Raw genomic sequence first — 25545 nt, forward strand, 5'->3', positions numbered from 1 at the left:
TCGCATCCTGCAACTTCTGCAGTTTTTTCTCCGGGAGAAACACCCGGGCTGAGACTGAATCAAGAGTCAGACCCCCAGTTTGCTGGATGGAATCAGAGCTGATTTTTGAAATTTCAGTTTCTTGCAAGGTTTGCACAAAGAAATCCTGATATCTGATTGTCTTTTAAAGCAATCAGAGATTCTGCTCGCAGAAGAAGGTTGTCGAGGTACCCCAGTACCGCAATCCCCCACTCCCACTTTAGGAAGGAAGGACACATGGGTGGTCTATACACCTGGGGAGGGGCCCACGTCCACTCCGAGAATTCACCAGAGGAGAAAGGGGGGGACCCTACTCACCAAACCTTGGAACCAAGCGGGCACAACCGCACCATCTTGGAATGGGGGTGCTGCGGCCAGAGGTAGGCTGCAACACAAGTCGTGACCAGGACTATACGTCCTCGCGTGACGTTTAAATCTATGGCCAGCCCCGTCCAGTGGGGCTATGTCGCGGCCGACCTAGAGCGGAGCTGGGGTCGGGTCGCACTCGCTGGCCGGACTGGGAAGACCGCAAGGATCCAGAATATCCAGTGTGTTGCCCAGTCCAGCAGTTGATTGTAGTTCTCACTGGAACAGACTTGATTGTAGTTCAGAAAAATAATAAAAGAAAATATTCAGTTTAAAATAGAAAAAATGCCCAGGCCAGAGATCCCAGCAAGGAACTAGGTCCTTACTCCTGACTAGGCAGAAAAAAACTGAAGTCCTACAGCAGGAAGTGGGAGCATACCCCCAAGGACTGCTCTATAGGCGTAGTCAATTTTTTTCCACCTAGTGCCTTCTCCTGTAGGGGGCAGCATAACCCAAGGGTCAAGAAGATATGGAGCGGTGTCCGTCAATTAACGAAATAGAAAAATAGAATTTTTGTAAGAACTTACTGTAAAATTATTTTCTCTGAGTCCTCTGACAGTCGATGCCCACTCATACAATTTGCACGTCTGGGTATTGGTCTTATCCACAGGAGTAAGCTAGGCGGAAGATTCATTAGAATATACACAAAAAACTTTGTATAGACACACCTACAGGGGGCTGTCCCTCTGGTCCAATACCCCCAGCTAGCAGCATTCCCAATTCAGTTTGGTAGCAAGCAGTATAGAGATCCATGAACCTCAAAAGAGGGGTGGGGGGCGGCGACTGTCAGAGGACTCCGAGAAAAGAATTTTACGGTAAGTTCATACAAAAATTCTATTTACAATCTGCACGTCTGGGACATCCTAAAGCAGTGTAGATGTGAGGAGTGGGAAAACGCAACCGTCAAAAAGGCAACGCAGCACCCAGGTCAGAGAAAATAACCTTATCTGAACCAGAAAGGTAAACACTGGGCAACAAGAAAGCTCAACATGAGCAAGGGCCCAGGAAAACAAACAAAAGGGAAAAAAACCCCAACAGGAGGAGACAGGCCAAAAACACCCTGTCTCCGCTAAGGCACTGCCGCACTCAAAACTTTGCGGCCAAAAGAGGCATCCGCTGATGCCAAGACATCAAGTTAGTAAAATTTGGTAAAGGTATGCACGGACAACCAGGTCGCCGCCTTGCACTCCTGGGTCACCGACGCCTGATGGCGGAAGGTCCAAGACGCACTAAGCGCTCTAGTAGAGTGTGTTGTGACAGGGAAAGGTGGAACCTGATCCCTAATTGAATAGGCCTGCACAATCGTCTGCCTGATTTAGAAATGGTGGCGGCAGACACAGCCGTACCCTTCCAAGGTCCCTCAGGAAGGACAAAAAGACAACCTGACTTTCTGAAGGATTCCGTAGACGACAGGTAAACCCTGATCGCCCGGACCACATCCAAGGAATGCAAGGCAAACTCCTTAGGATGCTTAGGCTTCGCACAGAGTGAAGGCAAGATAATGTCCTTGTTGAGATGGAAGTCAGAAACCCCTTTCGGAAGAAAAGACTGATGAGGTCGCAAGACCACTTTATCCCTATGAACAACCAGATAGGGGGGGCGGCAAGACAGGGCCGCTAACTCCGACACTCTGCGAGCAGATGTGATCGCCACCAGAAAGGCAACTTTCTGTGACAGCACCGGCAGGGGATTCTCCCGGATGTTCTTAAAGGGAGGACGTTGCAAAACTGACAGAACCAAATTCAGGTCCCAAGGAGGCAAGGGTGCCCTCCAAGGGGGAGCCAGATGACGCACCCCTTGAATGAAGGTGCGGATCAAGGAGTTCGACGCCAAAGGGCGCTGAAAAAGAATGGCCAGCGCAGACAACTGGCCCTTAGCAGTGGTCAGCGCAAGATGCTGCTCCACACCAGTTTGCAGGAAAGCCAACACTCTCGCCACCGAAAAGGAGCGTGGATGGAATCCCTGCGACTAGCACCAGGCGAAATAAGCCTTCCAGGTACGATAATAAATCTTACCAGAAGAGGCCTTCCTGGCCTTGAGCAAGGTAGGAATGACCACCGACGAGAGACCTCTGTCTCTCAAGACCTGGTTTTCAACAGCCACGCCGTCAAAGCCAGCAACTGTAAAGCGGGATGGAAGATTGGCCCCTGAGACAGAAGATCGTCTCTTAACAAGAGCCGCCAGGGAGGCTCGACGACCAGGTGCATGATGTCCGCGTACCAAGACCGGCGTGGCCAGTCTGGGGCCACCAGAATCACCAACCTCGGTTCCGAGACCAACCTGCGAAGGAATCTGGACAACAACTGAATCGGGGGAAAGGCATAAATCAGCCAATACCGAGTCCAAGGCACTACCAACGCGTCCGAGGCATCCGCCAGAGGGTCGTGCGTTCTTGCCACGAACCTTCCCACCTTGTTGTTGAAACGAGACGCGAAAAGATCCACGTCCGGGGATCCCCACCGTGCACACAGCATCTGAAACACCTCCGGGTGTAGGGACCATTCCCCTTGGTCCAGGGTCTGGCGACTCAGATAGTAGTCCGCCTGCCAGTTCTCCACACCTGGAATGTGAACTGCCGAAATCACTGGGACCTGCGTCTCGGCCCATGACAGAATTTCGGCCACTTCCTTGGCCGCCCGGGCACTCCTGGTGCCCCCTTGGTGATTGATGTAAGCCACCGCAGTTGCGTTGTCCATCTGCACACGCACTGGGCAGCCCTGAAGACGATCCGACCAACAGAGCAAACAGAGCCTGATTGCCCGTAGTTCCAAGACATTTATCGGTAGGGATGATTCCCCCTCCGACCAAGTGCCCTGGGCAGACAACTTGCCCAGAACTCCAACCCTAGCCCGACATGCTGGCGTCCGTGGTGACCACAGTCCATAGCAACGGACGAAAGGACTTGCCTTCCTTCAGAGCCGGAGACTGGAGCCACCACAGGAGATCCGATCTGACTTGGGGGCTCAAAGAAATCCTCCTTTCCAAAGACTGAGGATGTCTGTCCCACCGGACCAGAATATCTGCTTGAAGAGATCTCGTGTGAAACTGTGCAAATGGGATCGCCTCGAAAGCCGACACCATCAAGCCCAGGCACTGCATGCAGGTCCGAAGCAAAGAAAACTCGTTGTCCCTGAGGGACCTGACCTCGGCCTGCAGGATCCGGAGCTTGTCCTCTGAAAGAAAGACCTTTGCCTGGGCGGAGTCCAGAATAATCCCCAGGTAAGGGAGGCGAACAGAAGGGGACAACGTCGACTTCTTAAAATTGATTGTCCACCCGAACTCCTGGAGCGTCTGAACCGTGATCGACAGATCGCGCAACAGATAGGCACTAGAGCTCGACCTTAATAGGAGATCGTCCAGGTAACCCAGGATGGCAATCCCCTGTACCCACAACAAGGCTAGAACAGTAGCCAAAACTTTGGTAAAGGCCCTTGGAGCTGAAGCTAGGCCGAAAGGCAGCGCCACAAACTGATAATGCTCCTCCGCTATTGAGAATCGGAGGTACCTTTGATGACCCTCGTAAATAGGGATGTGTAGATACGCATCCTTGAGGTCGATGGAAGCCAGGAACTCCCCTGGACTCAGAGACGCCACCACCGACCGGAGGGACTCCATTCGGAACTTCTGAACCCGCACAAAGCGGTTTAGAAACTTTAAGTCCTGAATCAGACGCACCTTGCCCTCCTTTCTGGGCACTGTGAACAGATTAGAGTAAAAACCCCGAAACCTGTCCAGCTGTGGAACCGGGACAATCACCCCTTGGGCTAGGAGATCCTGAACCGCCCGATGGAGATCTCGGAGACGATCTGTGGTCAAATGAAGATTTGAGGGAAAGAATCTGTCTGCTGGGCGTGATCGAAACTCGATCTTGTACCCTGACCGAATGAGTTCTTGAACCTACCTGTCCTGAATCTTGGCCAGCCAAGGCCCAGGAAAACAGCGCGGACGTCCCCCCACCCCTGAAACGGGTGAGGGCGCCCCTTCGGGTCGAGGCGGACTGAGCCGCTGTGCCCGCGCGGACGGCTTTTGAATTGCCAGCCCAAGACTTCTTCTGGCCCCCAGAGGCCTTGAAGGACTTCCCTTTGTCTTGTGCCTTGAAGGCACGAAAGGACCCCTGGTTAGGTTTAAAGGAGGGACCCGCTTGCCGCGGAAAGATTTTCCCCTGGACACCTGGGGCAACAGAGTGCTCTTGCCCACAGTGATCCAACCAGTTCATCCAGAGAGTCCGCCAAAAAGACGACTCCCCGCATAAGGGATGTCAGACACCGTCTTCTTGGAAGACTGGTCGGCCGACCAGCTTTTAAACCAAACGATGCGATGAATCGTAACTGCGACTGCAGACAGTCGTGCGGCTAACAGGGCCTCATCCAAGGCCGCGTCACACAGGTATAAAACAGCCTGACCTATCTGATCCACCATAGCAGGGGGGCGGAATCAGCAATCAGAGTGCGCTTAAGCGCCTTGGCCCACTCCACAACAGCCTGAGAAACCATCACCGAAGCGAACACTGGTTTCAGTAAGGAACCCGCTACTAGGTAGATGTGGCAGGTAAGAGTTTCCACCCGCCTGTCCGCCGGGTCCTTAAACACTGGAGAATCCTCCGCGGGCATTAAAGTGGCTTTATTTAACCTGGACACAGTGTGGTCCACCTTAGGAGCCGCAGTCCAGCGAGAATCCACCGGATCCGCAAAGGGATAACGGTACTGAAATCTCTTGGGCACCACAAAATTACATTTTAAATGGTGCCATTGTTCATTCACGGTATCGTGAAACTCTGCGGGACAAGGAAAAACCTGACCCGATTTCTGGGCTTTGCGGGTCCCAAAGGAAGACCGCTTACCCGACACGTGTGGCTCATCATCCAAATGTAAAGTGTCCTTAACAGAGCTAATAAGCGCAGACACCGCAGCGCGTTCCCGCGCTGATCCGGAGGGGGAATCCCCCTCCTCCCCATCCGACTGAGAAGACTGAGACCCTTCAGGGGGTACGCTGTCCGTGGCAACCATATCTGGCTCTGAATCAGAAGACAGAGGGCACAGGCCTTTTCTTAGAAGCCCGGTCAGACATCAACAAATCCACTTTGGACGCTAAAGTCGCAAGTGCAGCAGTAAGTGAGACTATAGCAGAGGATTCAGGAGTACCTGAACCTTTCACCAGATCTGGGGGGAATTTGCTATCCTGGGACTCCATAATAGCAATCTCAATTTAAATGACACTGGCCCTTAAAATCTGCAATTTCCATTGTCCCCACCGCAAATGCACCGCAATGAAGAGCAAGCCCTGTGCTACAGTAAACTGCAAGAAAATGAATGCTAGCAGGGATGCAGGCCAGGAAAAACAATACAATCCCCCACAGTGAGCTATACTTGCCCCCACGCTGCTGAATCGATCTGCATGTGAAGAAAGAGGAAGTGTCCTCATGCCTCTAGAGGCAGAAATAGCCCTGAGCCACAAGAAAATGGTTGCCAATGCAAGTCTATGGGGAAAGCTCTGGGAAAATGGCCGCTGTCCACATAAGGACAGATTGCCCACACTAAAGATGGCGCACGATCGGTGCCATCAGCATTGCACAAAATGGCTGCTGCCCTCACAATGAAGCCAGACAGCCTGCCCACACCTAAAATGGCAGCCGCGCGGTTTCGCGCCGATTGCGGCCCCCACACAGCATGTACCGTACCCCCAATAGTTGCACAAGCATCTGAGGGACATTGGAGATCCCCGCAAACCCCCATACAGCGGTGGAACAGCCACAGCGCCCCCGCAGGCACCGGGAAGGGACACGCAGGGACCGCACTTACAGATATGAGGGGGACATTACAGAACCCATACCGAACTGCCATCCCCATAAACAGAGGGCCCACATACACACCCCGACAGACATGACATGCCACAAAGGGGTAGCATGGTACTCACCGGTCCAGCAAAAACGTGGGTACCGCTCTGTGACAGGAAGCCTCCCACTCTAAATGGTGGTGCCACCAGCCGAAGTGGACGCTATCAACATGCGGCGTACCGCAGTTGAGCCATCCCGGCGAAGATAGCAACTTCGCAGGCTCGTCCCTGAGGTCAGGGACATAGTCGTTTGCAAGGCCTGGGCGTACACATAACCTGCTAACGCTCGATGGCAGGCTGGGATTCCGTAAAGCTCTAGGATAACCAGTGCGATTCCCAGCTCCGCAAACGCTGTAGTCACCCAAAGTCCGACTAACTAAGCGCAGGAACAAATAAAAAGCTATCTTTTTAAAAGAAAAAAACACTTTTCTAGAGAGAAAAAATAAGAAGAAGAAAAAATGCTGAGACTGCAGCCCCAGCCAGGGAAAAGCCAGCCTACTCCTATTCTAGGCAGAAACAAACTGAATTGGATATGCGCTGGGGGTATTGGACCAGAGGGACAGCCCCCTGTAGGTGTGTCTATACAAAGTTTTTGTGTATATTCTAACGAATCTTCTGCCTAGCTTACTCCTGTGGATAAGACCAATACCCAGACGTGCAGATTGTATGAGTGGGCGGCGACTGTCAGAGGACGCAAGAGAAATGTGCTTTTTTTTTTTTTTGGAGCCTTTAAATTATTGCACCAGCAGGTGCCATACAGGTCTCCAGCAGATCTGCCATTGTATCTGTGTGCCCGTATGGGAAAGCAGATACAATTTACCAGGAAGGGAGAATGAACTACCACAGCACTCCACAGTGCCCAGTTAGTAATTGAAATCTAAAAGCGGCAAAGGCTTCTGGACCTTGTAGTTTTCCAATCACAGGAAACTGTGAATGAGTGACATGGCTGGGCAGTTGGAGCCCCACTTGGCCACATTTTTTTTAAAGATTGTGACGGCTAGCCCCACTAACTGTCAGATGGGGGAATCGGGGAGGTGCGGGGGCTGGTCTGTTCATAACCTGTTATATGTTACACTTTGAATATGGGTGTAACATGTAACCTTACGAAAGGCAAATTTATCCTTTAACAAAGGATAGTACAGCTTCAATGAATAAAGGGCATGGAAAAGGTGAACATAGTTGGCACTCTTGATGAGTGCCTATGACAGGTCCAACGGCTGTATTAACCCCCTTGCAGCACTGGAAGAGAGTAGCAACCAGCACAAGGAACATTTTTCATCAAATGTAAGTACTGTCCCCAGTGCTTATTTTAAAAAAAAAGTTAACTAAGCGTAGGTTTTAAAGCGGTAGTAAACACCGCTGGTACACCTGTGCCTACAGATAAGCATAAAATAAAGCTTATCTGTACATACAAAGAATATCTCTTAAATGTGTACCATTTTGGAGATATTTTCTGTTTGTGCAGCAGGTGACGTCACTGGCACATGCCTTCCCTGCAGAGCTCCCTGCCACAGCCATGACTACTGTGTGCATGCATAGGAGTGACATCATTACGGTTCAGGCATTCAAATCGCAGCAGCCCACAAGCCCGGAAGGAAAATGGGTGAAGATGGAACTCCTGTCAGCAGTGACAGCTCGCCGCTGAAAGCCTTCGTTCTAAGGTACGTTTTTCATAATTAAAGCGGTAGTATGCATCACATACTAGCACATTATGACAATACCTTTTAGGAGAATATATATATATATATATTTTTTTTTTTTTTTAGGAAAGTTTACTACCGCTTTAATACTAGTTGCATTTAAAATAAATGTGTTCATTTTTTTTAATACATACATAATTGCAATCATTTGTGTTATAGCCTGGGATTCATCCTTAAAGAGTAACTCCACTTTTGTTGAGAAAAAATCTGATTCCCACCTTTTTTTATTCTGAAGAAATCACTGTGTGTTTCTCTGAGTCCATGTAGAAAGTGAATCTAATGGGAGTGGTTTCAGAATTATCAATCAGCAGCTGCACCTGCAGGGCTCGAATGAGGAAAATTGCAGGGTCTGCATCCCTTTAGACGTGATTTCCTTTTGGGAGTATCTTGCCCAAAAAAATTGATTTTTGTCTTACCATAAAATAATTTTCTCTGATGTTCATTGACGGACACAGCTCCATATTTTCTTTAACCCCCTTAGCTATGCTGCTCTCCATAGAAGTAGGACACTAGGCGGAAAAAAGTTTGACTACGCCCATAGGGGATATACTCCCACTTCCTGCTCTAGCTCTTCAGTTTTGTAACAAGCAGTGTCAGAAGAACATAACCCCCAACTCTTTTGGGGGCGGGTGCTGTGTCTGTCAATGAACGTCAGAGAAAAGGATTTTACGGTAAGACAAAAATCCAGTTTTCTCTTTCGTTCAGTGACGGACATAGCTCCTTATTGTCTTTGACCCTTGGGACGTCCCAAAGCGTCAACATGAGGGGTGGGAAGAACACAGCAATAAACATACTTCCCAAAGGCTAAGCGTAGCGATCCAGGTAAGACAGGAGCTCAACCAGGAAACTACTTGAGCTCATCTGGCAAACATTTTCACTCTCAAAGAGGACTAACCCTCTCCAACAGCAGCCTGCAAAACCTTTGCGGTCAAAGGTGGCATCAACAGATGCCAACATATCTACCCTAGAAAATTTTGTAAAAGTGCATGGCCAACCAGGTGCAAACCTGCACCACTGATGCCAGATGAAGGAAAGCCCAAGAGGCACTGAGCGCCCTTAACAGGAAAATGGAGAATCCTGGCCTTTAATACAAGAGGCCTGCACCCCATCTGCCTGATCTATTGGAAAAGGTCACAGCAGACATGGCCAGCCCTTTACTGGAACCATTTTTAAGGACAAACAGGGAATCAGATTTTTTGGAAAGACTCACTCGCCGCCAGGTACACCCTGATTGCCTGAACCACATCCAAAGAATGTAAGGCAATCTCTTTAGGGTGCTTAGGCTTAGAACACAAGGAAAGCAACACAATGCTTTTATATAAATGGAAACCAGAGATGACCATAGGAAGGAAACTGACAGGTATGGAGCACCACTCTATCTCTGTGAACCACCAAGTAAGGTGAACAGCTGCCAGTTCCAACACCTTCGGTGCAGAAGAAAAAAGCCACCAAGAAAGGCTACCTTCTGGGAAAATGAAATCAGAGGAATCTCACAAATACTTTCCAATGGCGGTTACTGAAGAATAGACAGCACCAAGTTGAGATCCCACAAGGGCAACGCAGACCGTACTGGGGGAGCCATGTGGGGAACCCACTGAACAAAGGTGCAGACCACAGAAGACGTAGCCAAAGAACAAAGAAAGAAAACTACCAATGGTCGAACTTGGCTCTTGATGGTACCCAAAGCCAGGTGCTGCTCAATACCTCGTTGAAGGAAACCAACTCCAAATCACCAAAAAAAGAACGGGTATGGGCCCCAAGAGATTCACATCCGCAAAGTACACTCATCAAAGCTGATGGTAAATCTACATAAAAGTAGATTAAACAGCTGGCACCAGCGTGGGACACTCCGATTCAGACAACCCTCTATCTTTCAGCACTTGGCTTTGACAGCCAAGCCGTTAAAGCCAGCGACTGTAAGGCAAGATGGAAGTTTGGCCCTTGAGCCAACAGATCTCCTCTAAGAGGAAGATTCCAAGGAGCATCGACGACCAACTGTATCAGATCTGTGTACCAAGACCGATGAGGTCAGTCTGGAGCCACTAGGATGGCCGTAATCCCTTCTGCCTCAAACCTACGCAGGAGACTTGGCAGAAGTTCTAGATAAGGAAAGACGTATATCAGATGATACTGGCCCCAAAGGAGCCACCAGTGCGTCTGTGGTGTCGGCCAGAGGATCCTGAGACTGCGCCACAAACCTAAGCACCTTCCTGTTGGGACGAGATGCCAGTAGGCCGCAAACTGCGGTCCAGTAGGCCACAAGCCACAGTAAAACAAAATCTCCTGCGCTCAAGTAGAGTCTGGCGGAGTAGAGAGAGGTACACTTCAAACTCAGGTGTTAAAAACGCTACTGGTCTTGCTGCCCCCTTCAGGATCAAGGGTATCCAGAACCAACTGGGAGAAAAGAAAAAAAAGAAAGGAGGGCGCACCGACCTAGTGCATTATGATTAAAACCATTTATTAAAATATTAAAAAGTGTACAGAATACTCACAAAACTGGTGTGGTATTACACACATCAACAAATCATGTACAATCTCCAAGGTAGCCAAGGTCCCAAAAGTAGCGAATAAGCAGATGGTTGCCTGGGGCTGCTGTGGCTAGGCTGACGCGTTTCAGGGGCGAACCCCCTTCCTCAGAGCCAGAGAAATGCTGCCACAAGCCACAGCCTAAATGTTTGAGGGTGCCAAAAATGTGGGGGTGGGGTGGGTATCTCTGGTGAGTGCGCTACTTATTCTAGGGGTCACCGAGCACCTCACCTCGCTACCCACCGCGGGGTCACCTCTGGTATTTGAATTTGTCACTTATATTCATTTATGGACTTCATTTGTCACCTAGTCACCTTGTTCTGAATTTGAATACTAGTCATATGGACTTCTTTATCAGATGATATTCACCTTTTTCCAATAGAATACCTATGTGCACTAATCACTTTAATATATTCTTTGGCTGATATTTCTGTTACTCAGTCACTTTGATCGTTTACTGCACTTGCCACTTTTTTGCCAGCTGATATCCACTTTGCTTTATTGTCACTAATCACTTTATTGCCATTGTTGGTCACCATCTGATTTTATCAAATTTGTGCACACTCACCTTATTGGCAACCTTCTATATACAATTTTTTTGCACTTTAACATTCTGGGCAATTTTTTGAGTGCACCTGATCACTTTATTATCATATCTTTTTTACCTAAGATCCTTTGTCACTTGTATTTGCTTTTAATTTGCACATGTATCACACCCACTTTTAGCATATATACACTATTTATTTATTTATTATTGTTTATTTATCTATTGTTCATATTTATATTCAATTGTTTATACACATTGGTACACATACTTTCCTCATCCTGATTAAGCAGCGCCATCCCATACCTCCATCTTCATTTTCAATATAGCCTTTGTCTATAGTCTAGGGAGGCTGCAGCTTATTTTACCTAGACACCACACCTCCTTAGCGCGGAGTTTAACTCCTACATACCACCCAATAGTAGCCTGCTCCTGTCAGCGCTTTCCCTCCAACTGTGTGCTTCAAAGACCCACAGTGACTGTTTAGAGAGGCTGGGGGGAATGAAGGGTAACCCAGGGGTCCGACTGTCCCATGGAGGGGCCCACGTCCACCCCAAAACCCTCCAGGGGTAGTGGAGACACAGCTACTTACCATTCCATGGAAACGGGTGGGCACCACTCCACGCAGACCACTGCACCATCAGAATGGGGGTGCTGTGGGCCAGAGGCACGCTGCAACTCAAGCTGTGACCAGGTCGTGTGCATCCTCCCGAGACGTTTTAACTCGCCGGCCAGCCCCAGTGGGGCTATGTCGTGGCTGACCTAGCGTGGAGCTGAGATCGGATCACGCTCACTGGCCGGAATGGGGAGACCAGAAGGATATAGAATATCCAGTCCAGTAGTTGATATTAGTTCTCACAGGAACAGAAAATAATAAAAGAGGAAAAAAATCAGTTTAAAAAGGAAAAAATGCCAGGACCAAAGATTCCAGCAAGGAACTAGGTTCTTACTCCTGACTAGGCAGAAAAAAAACTGAGTGCCTATAGCTGGAAGTGGGAGTATATCCCCTGGTACTGCCCCATAGGCGTGGTAAAGCTTTTTCCTGCCTAGTGTCCTACTCCTGTAGGGGTCAGCATAACCAAATGGCCAAGAAGATTCTGGAGCTGTTTCCGTCAATAAACGATAGAGAAATTACATTTTTGTTGCAGGGAATGCCTGAAATCTGACCTGTATCTCAGAAGTGTAGACTTCTGAGAAAATAAGCGAGCCAACCACACAAGCAGAACATTCTGTGTACAAAACCCCTCCAGGTAGCCATATTGCATTGCATTTTCAGAAAATTACAGAGCTGCAGATTGAAAAGGAAAGGTCATTTTTAATAGCATTTAATTACAATATGACTTGTGTTGCAACTGTATTTGCTATAATATTTTTTGTTTATTTGATATTTTTTCCCACAAAGTGGAGTTACCTTTTCAAGCTACTCCTTAAACGGTGCAGCTGAATAAAAACTATAAAAACAAATAATTATCTTTTTTTTTTATCTATGAATTATTATGTTTTTACAAATGTTGAAGTTTAATATGTTTTAAGCTTTGTGACCCCTATGATTAAAGCTCCAGGCTCCCCCTAAAGAAATGTAAAGTCATCAGCTATAAATACTGTAGCTGCTGACTTTTAATGTAAAGACTGTCCAGGCATCCAGCGATGTCCTCACCCGAACAAATTCTTCAATAAGCTTGGGGTGCAGGTACCAGCATGGCAAGTAAGAGAAACAAGAAGCAAAGCCTTGCAGCTTCACAGCCGGTTTCCCACTGCACAAGCCCGAGTAGTGCTGCGCCTTGTGAATGATCCTGTAGCCTTCTGGAACTTCTGATGTGTCCCAGAAGACTGTAGGGGAAAGGGGGGGGGGGATCCAAGCTCAAAATAAGGCAGTGACCTGAGCCAGAAGTGGGAGAGGGTGCCATTCAAAACCAGGTACCCACTCCCTCCCTTCCCCCTGAAAAGTGCCAAATGTAGCAGTGGAGGGGGGACAGGTGCAAACAAGTGGAACTTCCCCTTTTGGGTGGAGCTCCACTTTAAGTAGAAGAATTAAAAGTTCCCCTACAAAATAGGTGAACAATGCAAAGGATAATATTTTCAGTCTTTTGAGTTTTTTTGCCCTATACACGGTCTTTCAGTCTGAAAATGGGCTTACATTCTCTACATTAAGGTGGAAAACCTTTCCATGTCAGCGCCATAAATGCCTGTTGGCGAGCCCAGGTGAGGAGGATCAGGGCTGTTCTGTGCAAAACCATTGCACAGAGAAGGTGAGTATAATGTGTTTTTTTATTTAAATTAAAAAAATGATAAACCTTTATAATCACTTTAAGTATCCTGTGCACAGTCACCTTTACATGGGTAGATATATTTAATCCTAATGTATATCCTTAGGCAGGGTGTGCACGCACAGTTTTTTTTTTCTTTGTTCAACCAGCAGATTGAAAAAAAAAAAAAAAAAACTTAACAGATCCCTGCATCTACACAAGTGATGTGGATGCAGGGATCTCCCCATTCGGCACTATTGTATTTTGACAGTTTGGACACCCCCTAGCCAGAATACACTAATCAGCGCGGATCCATTGGCTGTATGTGCTGATTGAATGCTGGTTTTCCAGCAGGACCGCTCAACCAAAGTCATTAGACCGCCTTCTCTTGAACAGACAGCGGTAGATGCCTACAAAAATTTGGCCTGCTGAACGGTCCAAATTTCGATACATGTATACTTGGATTTACAAGTAAGTAGCACATAAGTGGCGAAACAGAAAAATGACTGGAGTGGATTAGGTTTACTGCAATCTCACAGTGTGACATTTGCCTGCATTTACACTGCACAAACATAGTGTGGCATAACAACATGCTCTCTTTACACTCATAGTTTACAGAAAATGCCATAAGCACTTAAAAGAAAGAGCGTATTGCAAACTAGCATCTCCAGCTGCAAATTATATGGCAATATTGATTCCACAAGGATTTCAGTGACCAGCAACAGACTTTAGTTAGTGTAGTCATAAAAGTCACAGAACTCCACAGTGAATCCTAACATTCTTAATAATTTATTGCAGGGTATAAGTTCATCTTTACAATACCCTACTTATAAATGAAACAAAAGAATATACATAAATATGAAGTGCACAGAAGTATTAAAAAATAATTTAGGAAATGTAATATTAAAGAGGAAGCAAAGTCTAATGTATAGTTTGTACCTATAGGTAAACCTATAATAAGGCTTACCTATAGGTACTGTAAATATCTCCTAAACGTGTACCATTTAGGCGATATTTACATTACATGCAGCCGATTACATCAGTCGATGTCCGTGAACCCAGAAGGAAGACCAGGAGAAGATGGATGCTGCCTCCAGCGACATCACATCACTGGAGGGCTTTGTTTTCAGGTAAGTATCACATAATGTGCTAGTATGTTATGCATACTAGCACATTATGCCTTTACCTTGCAGGCCAAAAAAAAAAACAGCGGTTTACAACCGCTTTAATAATTTCAATATGGATTCACTGAAAATACACTCTAGTTTCAGTTCACATTACTAAGGAAAGCTATGCTGCAGTCTCCATTAACATCACTATCTCACATTGCAGTATGATGTTTATATTGATACAGTTTAAACAAAGTGCCATAAGCACTTCATAAAAGGGGTGCATTATTAAGGCTAAATTAAACCAAGATCTACATGGATAGGAAGCACCACATAATGACATTTAACTGGGCTGTTGTGATTTGAACTGTTTGTTAAGAAGTGATGTGTTATGAAATAATTTACTCTAACAGATCTTTGAGTTTTTTATAGTCAATTGAAGTTCACTATTATAACAGTAAGTAAGTGCAAGTGATTTATAGCCTACAGTAATTTGTTTGACAAGAGGAATATATTAAAACTTAATTAGGAGGAATAAACTAGCGCAGATGGGAAACATAAAAATGTATTGCATTTTATTATCTGAAATCCACTGGATAAATTCTAAAGCAATGTATTGTAAAATATGTCTGGGTCTACACAACTAGCTGTCAGATCGCACACAGCAACATTGTATAAACTTTTAATGAAAGGCTCACCTGGCAAAGGTGGGTACTGTAACCAGAAACTTGAACAGCTGTAACTTTGAATTGCCTTATTGAAAACATCTGGATTAATCCTTTCCAGATAGCTGGAGATATCCCCTGAATTTCCACATTCAAATCATCTCTAGAAACAGGAAAATCATTAGGTAGACCTTCTAAGTGTATAACAACTATCTGTATGTTACAGGTAGTTATGATGTAATCAATGTACATATTAGAATACTACAGTTTGTGAGTCTCAAGAATAAATGCATAAAGGTTTGTCCAATATGCAGAGGTGTATATATCATGAATTATGGTTGCCTAATTAAAGCTGACCTCCAAATACACATTAAAAAAAAAATGACACACACCAATGCTGCTGTCATTAAATGTATTTTGTAATGCAAGCAAAACTGGATTTTTGTAAGAACTTACAGTAAAATTATTCTCTCTGTAGTTCATCGACAGATGTGGCTCCATCATTCAGAGACTATAGGGTTATGCTCCTCCAATCAGGAATAGGCCCTAGGCAGGAAAAAAGCTTAACCACGCCCATGGGGCTGTCCCTGCAGGCATAACCCCACACACTCTGCTATCAGCATCACTTTAGTTGCAAGCAGTGCTTAGAATACAAAAAAAACCCATTCACTCAGAAGTAGAGAGGCGGGTGCTGCGTCTGTCGATGGACTTCAGAGAAAAGGATTTTACAGTAAGTTCTTACAAAAATTCAGTTTTCTCTATCGTTCATCGATAGACGCAGCTCCATCTCTTCAGAAACTATAGGGATGTCCCAAAGCAGTATATTCATGAGGGGTGGTAAGACAACGCAAAGAAGTCATAATTCTCCAAAGGCTAAACTTAGCCGACCAGATAACATGGAGCTCAACCAGGAACAACAGGAGCTCAACCAGAAAAAACATACACCCTCAAAGAGAAACAAAAAAAGATTCTCTTCAAACAGCAGCCTGCAAAACCTTGCGGCCAAAGGAAGCATCCAAAGATGCCAACACATAAACTTTGTAGAATTTTGTGAAAGTATGCACAGATGACCAAGTTGCCACCCTGCACACTTGCAGCACTGACGCCTGATGGCGAAAAGCCCAAGAGGCCCTCAGCGCCCTAGTAGAATACTCCTTCAATGGGAAAGGATGAACCTAACCCTTCAGTAATAAGCCTGAACAACCGTCTGCCTGATCCATCAGGATATAATCGCAGCAGACGCAGCCAATCCTTTTCGAGGTCCTTCAGTAAGGACAAAGAGAGAGTCCGATTTCCTGAAAGATTCAGTAGCCGCCAGGTAAACTCTAATGGCCCGAACCACATTCAAAGAATGCAAGGCAATTTCCTTAGGATGCTTGGGCTTAGGACAGTGTGAACTCAGCACAATGTCTTCATTCAAATGGAAATCAGAAACCACTTTAGGAAGAAACGACTGATGAGGTCGGAAGTACAACTTTATCTCTGTGTACCACCAGATAATGTGAGCAGCATGACAACGCCGCCAATTCAGACACTCTGCAAGCAGAAGGGATAGCCACCAAGAAGGCAACCTCCTGGGAAAATGAAAGCAGAGAAATCTCCCAAATGTTCTCAAAGGGAGGCATTTGAAGAATAGACAACATCAAATTGAGATACCACGGCGGTAGCGGGGACCGTCTCGGAGGTGCCATATGGTGCACTCCCTGTATGAAGGTACGATTCAAGGCATGCATAGCTAACGGGCGTTGTAAATATATAGCCAAAGTCGACACTTGGCCTATGATAGTGCCCAAAACCAACTGCTGTTCAACCCCTTTCTGAAGGAAAGACAAAACCCTAGCAATCGAAAACAAGCGAGGGTGCACCTTCAGCGACTCACACCATGAAATGTACGATTTCCACGTACGATGATAGATCTTCCTGTAAGTCGACTTCCTAGCCTTCAAAAGTGTAGGAATCACAGAATCAAAAAGACCTCTATCTCTCAATACCTGGCTTTCAACAGCCATTCCGTTAAAGTTGGCGACTGTAAAGCAGGATGGAAGATCGGTCCTTGAGACAGCAGATCTTTCCTGAGAGGAAGTCTCCAAGGAGCTTTGGGAACCAACCTTACCAGTAGGGATAGACCGATATGGTTTTTTTAGGGCCGATACCAATACCGATATTCTGGTCACAACGTATCAGTATCGGCCGATATTTTGTACATTTAAAGTTTTGCCAAATAAAGACAATTTTTGACACAAATCTGGTACTGAACATGTTAATTTTTGTTTAATGCTTAATGGCTGGCTTGCTGGCACCCTGTGGTGGGTGGCTGGCTGACTGGTACCCTGTGGTGGGTGGCTGGCTAGCTGGCACCCTGTGGTGGGTGGCTGACTGTCTTGCACCCTCTGGTGGGTGGGTGGCTGGCTGGCACCCTGTGGTGGATGGCTGGCTGGCACCCTATGGTGGGTAGCTGTCTGGCAAACTGTGGTGGGTGGCTGGCTGGCACCCTGTGGTAGGTGGGTGTCTGGCACAGGGGCTGTGGGTGGCTGGCTGGTACAGGGCCTGTGGGCGGCTGGCTGGTACAGTGCCTGTGGGTGGCTGGCTTTCTGGCACCCTGTCTGTGGGTGGCTGACTGGCACTCTGTGGCGGGTGGCTGGCTGTCTGGCACCCTGTGGTGGGTTGCTGGCTGGCACCCTTTGACTGGCACAGGGGCTGTAGGTGGCTGGCTGGTACAGGGCCTGTGGGTGGCTGGCTGGTACAGTGCCTGTGGCTGGCTGGAACAGGGCCTGTGGCTGACTGGTTGGCTGGTACAGCGCCTGTGGGCAGAGTTGTATAAAGTACTCGAAACCCATACTTGAGTAAAAGTACAAGTGCTCGATCAAAAAGTGACTTGAGTAGAAGTGGAAGTGCTCGATCAAAAAATGACTTGAGTAGAAGTACTAAAGTATTCAACATTTTTTGTACTTAAGTATTGCAAGTAGTTTTTTTAAAAATGTTGCTACTCAAGTACTGAAAGTAAAAGTACCAGTAGTTTTGAAAAAAAAAATTGCTACTCAAGTACTGAAAGTAAAAGTACAAGTACTGTGTTATGTAGTTATTAAAGAAAGAAGTCAAAAGTTTGAACATCATATTGTTTTTTATTATTTCAAATGCAGCTTTTATTTATACATACAGTAGCATTTATTTTCGTATGCGCTGATAATACACATGTTTTGAGCTTCATGAAACCTGCCATCTACTGTTCTGGCAGTGGTAATTTTTATAATAGTAACGAGTAACTATGCAGCACAAAAAAAAATATCGGAGTATTGAAATCATCGCAAAAAATGTAGTGAAGTAAAAGTGGAAGTAGGAGAAAAAAATTCTACTCTAGGAAAGTACAGATACCGCCTTTCGGTACTTAAGTACAGTAGTGAAGTAGTTCTACTTAGTTACTATACATCTCTGCCTGTGGGTGGCTGGCTGGCTGGCTGGTACAGTGCCTGTGGCTGGCTGGCTGGTACAGGTCCTGTGGACATAGGTGGCTGGCTGGCACCGGGCTGCTGTGGGTGGGTGTATGGCTGTGATACATTCCCCCGAGACTAGTCCCGACTCCAGATGAGACTGTCCAAGGCGAGGAAGGCGATCTAAGAAGGCAGAATGACATCACAAAAATATCGTCAATATTGGCCAGTTCCGGGGCCGATACTGATATATCGGAGAAAGTGCATATCGGCCCGCGATATATCGGCCTTGCCGATAATCGGTCTATACCTACTTACCAGCTCCGCATACCAAGACCGGCGAGGCTACGAACCTCTGTACCTTGTTGAGACGAGAAGCAAACAGATTGATTTTGGGAGTCCCCCACCGGACACACAGGTGATGAAACACCTCCAGATGCAGGGACCATTCCCCTTGATCCAACACCTACCGACTCAGGAAATCCGCTTGCCAGTTGTCTACACCTGGGATGTGCACAGCAGAGGGGGCTGGAACAAACTTTGCCGCCTAGGCCAAAATCTCGGCCACCTCCCTGGTAATTGATGTAAGCCATAGCCGTGGCATTGTCCGATTGAATCCAAACCGGACAATCTTGCAGACGAGTCGCCCAATGGCTCAGACAAAGCTTTATTCCTCTGAGCTCCAAAACGTTTATCGGCAGTTTGAACTCTTCCACTGTCCGGGTTCCCTGGGCACAGAATTTCCCCAGTACTGACAGTCCTGACAGGCTGGCATCCGTGGTCACCACTGTCCAAAACAACGGGAGGAAGGACTTGCCCTGGCATAGTGCTGGAAAATGGAGCCACCATAACGGAACAGATCTTGTGTTGTGACTCAACCGAATCAAAGTGTCCAAGGACTTTGGATCCTTGTTCCCTTTGACAAGAATCTCTCTTTGCAATGGTCTGGTATGGAACTGAGCAAACCGAGCCGCCTGTTCTTCAACAACACCCAGATCACCCCCTGCAAGTTCTGCAGCTTGTCCGGGGGAAGAAAGACCCTCACCAAAGCTGAATCCAGAGTCAGGCCCAGATAATCCAGTCTCAAGAAAGGTATCAGGGCAGATTTCTTGAAATTTATGTTCCATCCAAACTTCTGTAGGGAGCGGACAGTGATCATCAGGTCGCTCGTCAGGGCTGAATGTTAGTCTGCTCTCAACAGGAGATCGTCCAGATACCCAAGTACCGCAATCCCCCGTTGGCGAAACAATGCCAACACCAGGATCAGTACTCACAAACTGATAATGCTCTTCTGCTATGGCAAAACGAAGAAACCACCGGAGTCCAGCGTAGATAGGATTGTGTAGATATGCATCCTTGATATCTATGGAGGCCAAGAAGTCTCCCTGGTGTAGTAACGCCACCACCGTGCGAATGGATTCAATACAAAATCTCTGAACCCGCATGAATTGGTTCAGAGCCTTGAGATCCAGAATTGGACGCACTTTGACCTCTTTCCTGAGGCACAGTAAACCGGTTTGAATAAAAAAATGGACCCCGTTATCACGTGGAGATGGCGGGACAAGGAATCCACCCGTCTCTCCACTGGGTCCGCAAAAGTCGGTGACTCTTCCACCGGTACCAGAGTCGCTTTATTTAACCTGGAAACCGGGCGATCCACCTTCGGCGGTACATTACACCTAGTGAACACTGCTTCCACAAAGGGGTAATGGAGTGCAAAACGCTTAGGCCCCACCAGCATATGCGCCGCCATTGTTCATCCACAATATTGTGAAACAATTCTGGACAAGGCAGCACGGCGGCTGAGGAGGACAGGTCCTCTTCACCATCAGAATGCGAAGACACTGACCCCTCAGGGTGGGCTACGTCTGGGGTGGCCACATCTGCCTCAGAGTCCGAGGACCCCTCTGATGGAGGCAAGGCAGAGGGCGTTTGTGGCTGGCAACACTTGAAATGACAAAATCCACCTTAGACATCAGATTTAGCAAAAAAGCTGCGATTTCAGGCAAGGTTCCACAGTCGCTCCCAGGGGGTCTGCTGGTGAAAATTTTATCCTGGGACTCCATGTTACACTGATTTTAAAATTAAAGCAGTGTCCCTTTAAGAGCCGCCAAAAGGCGATCCCACCGCAATTACAGCGGACCCTCAATCCCTGACTAATAGAACTAATAGCAGAGTGGATGAGGAAAAAAATACAGGGAACCCCAGAACAACGTTACCAGACCGTTCAGGAGACTGCCAGCATTTGCTTATGCAACACGAAAGTGACATTGACTGCAGTGTCACTTAAAAAAGTCATGCAGCATGCCTGTCCAGCTTGTGAACCTCAGGAAAATGCATTCACAATGGGGAACTATAGAAAATGGCTGCCCATGCAATACACTGGGAACAGAAACATACATGATGCACAGCAAAATGGCGGCCCCCACAGCGCCATGCAGTCTCCAGGACCCCCCAAAAGGGGTCCCAGAACAATAGGCATCAGAAGGGCCCCAAACAAGGACCCCATCAGGACAAGCCACCTCCGCCACAGCAGCGCCACAACGGCCGCAATATTACCGCCCCCACCCCCCCCCCCCCAAGGTAAACCGCTAGGGGTAAGGGAGTACTGAGGGGAATACAAGCCCAGTCCTCAGAGAGGCAAGGGGAACAGAGGGAGCCCCTTGGGTCCGACTATTCAGGGGGGGGCCCACATCCACCCCGAGACCGTGAGAGGTTTTGGGGGGGACAATCTACTTACCATACCACGATACCAGGATACCAGTTGGGTGCCACCCCGAAACAGAACACCTCCCACCCGGGATGGTCGTGCTGTCAGCCAGGGGGAAGCTGCGGCTGGTCGCGTCCCAAGGAGACGGTCCACTCGCAGGCTTGTCCCCATCCGTCGGGACACAGTGGTGGCGAGGCCTAATTCCGGCCTATAACCTGCTCACGATTGCTGCTCACGCTTGCTGACATTGTATACCCCTTTATGTTGTGGTCTTTAAGGTGCCCATCTAATAGTTTTTTTGAAACTATCGATGCTCCCTGCTGATACCACTGCTTGTGGAAGAGAATTCCACATCCTTACCGCTCTGACAGTAAAGAACCCCTTATGTAGCTTAAGGTTAAACTGTTTTTCTTCTAGTTTTAGTGAGTGGCCCCGTGTCTTATTGAATTCCCTTACTCTGAAAAGTTTGTTCCTTATGCTATGGTCACCGGTACAGTATTTGTACATTGATATCATATCCCCTCTCAAGCATCTCTTCTCCAGAGAGAATAAGTTTAATGCTTGTAGTCTTTCCTCATACCTGATATCCTCCATTCCCCTAATTATCTTTGTTGCCCTTATCTGTACTCTCTCCAGTTCTAGCAAATCCTTTCTGAGGACCGGTGCCCAGAACTGGATGGCATCTTCAAGATGTGGCTGGTCTAGAGTCTTTAAAAGTGGGAGAATAATCTCTTTATTTCTAGAGTGAATCCCCTTTTTTATACATGCCAGTATTCTGTTGGCTTTGCTTGCAGCAGCTTGGCATTGCATGCCACTGCCAAGCCTGTTGTCCACTAGGACCCCCAGGTCCTTTTCCATTCAGATTCACCCAGAGGTTCCCCCCCCTAGCAAATAACTTGCGTACATATTTCTGACACCCAAGTGCATTACCTTACATTTTTCAACATTAAACCTCATCTGCCATGTAGTTGCCCACCCCATTATTTTGTTCAGGTCTGCTTGTTAGGTTACCACGTCCTGCATAGAAGATATTGGGCTGCTTAGCTTAGTATCGTCCGCAAATACCGAGATTGTGCTGCATATCCAATCCTCAAGGTTGTTTATGAATAAATTAGACAGGATTGGTCCCAGGACAGATCCTTGGGGGACCCCACTTTCCACATCCGCCCAATCAGAGTACTCCCCATTTATCACCACCCTCTGGACTCGCCCCTGGAGCCAGTTCTCTATTCAGATACACACCCTATGGTCCATACCTGCGTACCTTAGTTTGTACAGTAAGCGTTTGTGGGGAACTGTGTCAAAGTCCAGTCCACATCCACAGGCCTTCCTTTATCTAGATGGCATCATAGAAGGTTAATTCAGTAGATTGGTCTGGCAAGAACGATTTTTCATAAATCCATGCTGATTACTACTAATATTAGCATTTTTATTACTATAGTCTTGTACATATTCCCTTAACATACCCACCAAAATTTTGCAGATTTCTGATGTTAGGCTAAGCGGCCTAAAATTCCCAGGGATATATCTCGGCCCTTTTTTAAATATTGGTACCACATTGGCTTTTTTCCAATCAGCTGGCACCATACCCGTCTGCAGACTATCCATAAAGATCAATAACAATGGTCTGTCTATCACCTGGCTAAGTTCTTTAAGAACCCTAGGGTGCAAGCCATCCAGTCCCAGTGATTTATTTATGTTTATTTTTTCAATTTTAGTTCTAAGTCTATCTTCTGTTAATCATGGGGTGCTTCCTGAGGTGTATTATTTATTTTAACAGTACAAGCTGGGTTAGTGTAGCCCCCAAATTCTTTCGTGAAAACTGAAGAGAAGAATTTATTTAGCACTTTTGCATTCTCTCTGTCCTCTGTGGCCAGATTCCCTTCATCGTCTTTTTGCTGCTTGTAGTTCCTCTGGATCTTGGTCAATCAGGAACTAACTTGTGCAAAAAAAATAAAAAATACCAACTAACACAAATTTCCCTGTTAAAAGCTAAGACTGAAGTCCCCGCAGGGAGCTAGGCCCTATTCCTAAAACTAGGCAGAAACAAACTGAAGCTGATAGCAGAGTGTGTGGGGTTATGCCTGCAGGGACAGCCCTATAGGTGGGTTTAAAGCGGAGTTCCAGCCTTTTCTGTGTTTATTAAAAGTCAGCAGCTACAAAAAGTGTAGCTGCTGACTTTTAATAAACACACACTCACCTGTCCCACGGTCCAGCGATGCGGCCACCCGAAGCCTCGATCCTCTCCCTCTGGTCTCAGCGGCGCCGGCATCACTGTTGTGGGCACCCGGCTGTGACAGTTTGCGGCTTCACAGCAGGGTACGCACTGTGCAAGCGCGAGTTACGCTGCGCATCTTGATTGGTCGGCAATCTTCTGGGACCTCTGACATGTCCCAGAAGATTGCAGGGAGGGAGGGGGAGAGGAGAACTTCCGTTCAGGGCGTCGCGGCGCTCAGAGCGGAAGTGGGAGCGGGTACCTGTCAAAACTAGGTACCCGCTCCCCCCCCCCCCCCCAAAAAAAATGACATGCCAAATGTGGCATGTCAGGGGGTTATTACTACCTTAAACGGAAGTTCCACTTTTGGGTGGAGCTCCGCTTTAAGCTTTTTTCCTGCCTAGTGCATATTCCTGATTGGAGAAGCATAACCCTATAGTCTCTGAATGATGGAGCCGCATCTGTCGATGAACGATAGAGAAAGAAAGTAACTGAATATGAGTTAATATCAACCATTAGCTCTGTACACAATCTGTATAGCAGAGCTCAAAAAGGGGGAGGGAAATGCAGGGACCCATTTAGATATGCTGCAGTGAAAGAAGCATTCTGATAGAAGCAGAGAGCATAGTAAACAGAGAGATGAGCTCATCAGTGTGCTGCTTCCCCTTTTACTGTCAAGTCACAGGGTAGGAAGTAGACCTGTAAAACTGTGGGGGAGATTTACAAAAACTGGAGTGCACAAAATCTGATGCAGTTCTGTATAGAAACCAATCAGCTTCAAGGTTATGGGCCCCTTTCACACGGACGTTCCGTTTTCATCTGTTCCTTCAAGTTGTTTTGTTAGAAATTCAGATAAAAAATGGATCCAGACTGATTGTAAAGTCCTGTTTTTTTTAAGTTCAAAATAACAAACATGTTATACTTACCTGCCGCGTGCAATGGTTTTTCACAGAGCAGGCCTGATCCTTCTCTTCTCAGGTCCCTCTTTGGTGCTCCTGGCCCCTCCCTCCTCATTGGCTGACAGACTTTAAATGACAGCAGCGGGAGCCAATGGCGCCACGCTGCTGTCTCAGCCAATGAGGAGGGGAGTCCCAGGCAGCCGAGACATAACTGCAACATTGCTGGATCTCGATAGACCTAGGTAAGTATTAGAGGGACTGAGGGGGGCTGCTGCACACAGAAGGCTTTTCTTCTGTGCATTAAGATAACAACCTTCCGACTTTACAACCACTTTAAATTCTTACATCCGTTGTCTACATCCGTTTTTTTTATTTACGAATTTCTACTTTTTGGAAAGATTAGAATTCAAATCAATCAAAAATTGATCAACCAATCAGAATTCTATTTGAAGTATAGCTGGTTGCTAAGGAGCGGGCTGGAAAGGCGGGTTTCTCCATTGACAGTTAAATATAAAAAAAAAAAACATTTCCATCAATAAAAAACACCCTTCAGGTCTGGTATGGATTTTAAGAAGAACTCTACACCAATTTTTTTTCGAAAACGGCGTGGGACTCCCCAAAATCTATACCAAAAGCCATTATCTGAGCTTGAGGCCCGGCAGGGCTTCTGAACCATACCAGGCCACATGTCCTTAACATGGAACATGGGGGAATGCTTTGGGGCAGGAGGGGGCTCTGCCCCCTCCAAAACACCTTGTCCCCATGTTGATAGGGACAAGGGCCTCTTCCCCCACAACCCTAGCCGATGGTTGTAGGGGTCTGCGGGCGGGGGCTTATCAGCATCTGGAAGCCCCTTTTAACAAGGGGGCCCCAGATCCCGCCCACTCATGCAAATAAGTAGGAGTGTAAAAAAAGACAGTAGGCAGTTTTTGACAAATCCTTTAATAAAACAACAAAAAATAAAATAAAAATGTACCCCATACTCATTCACATGGGGGGGGGGATCTGGGGGCCCCCTTTGTTAAACATGTGAACAAGGCATCCCTCCTACCCCAAAGCACCCCCCATGTTGAGGGAATATGTCCTAGTATAGTTCGGGGGGGGCGCTCAGAAGTCCCCCCACTTTCAAGGCTGCCATTTTTTTTCCAATTTTAGCTTGGGGTTCCCCTTAAATACCATACTAGACCCGAAGGGCCTGGTATGGATTTGGGAGGGGGAGCACAATTTTCTTGATGGAAATCGTTTTTACATCCAGCTGTGAGTGGGAAACTCATCGGTTGTTAGGAC

The 25545-nt window shown here is 47.0% G+C and overlaps 1 protein-coding gene across 1 annotated transcript in view; it reads right to left on the reverse strand.

Annotated features, from left to right (window-relative positions):
* Window positions 1–25545, reverse strand: part of SPOCD1 (SPOC domain containing 1) — a gene marked incomplete at its 5' end in the record, with an annotated part of 374162 nt that overhangs the window by 98578 nt on the left and 250039 nt on the right. The window contains one exon of the mRNA XM_082245154.1: window positions 15040–15169. Within this exon, the coding sequence (XP_082101280.1) occupies window positions 15040–15169 (130 nt within the window). The remainder of the gene's footprint in view (window positions 1–15039; window positions 15170–25545) is intronic.

This window comes from Pelophylax lessonae (assembly GCF_965119305.1).
Source record: "Pelophylax lessonae genome assembly, chromosome: 2".
NCBI lineage: Eukaryota > Metazoa > Chordata > Amphibia > Anura > Ranidae > Pelophylax > Pelophylax lessonae.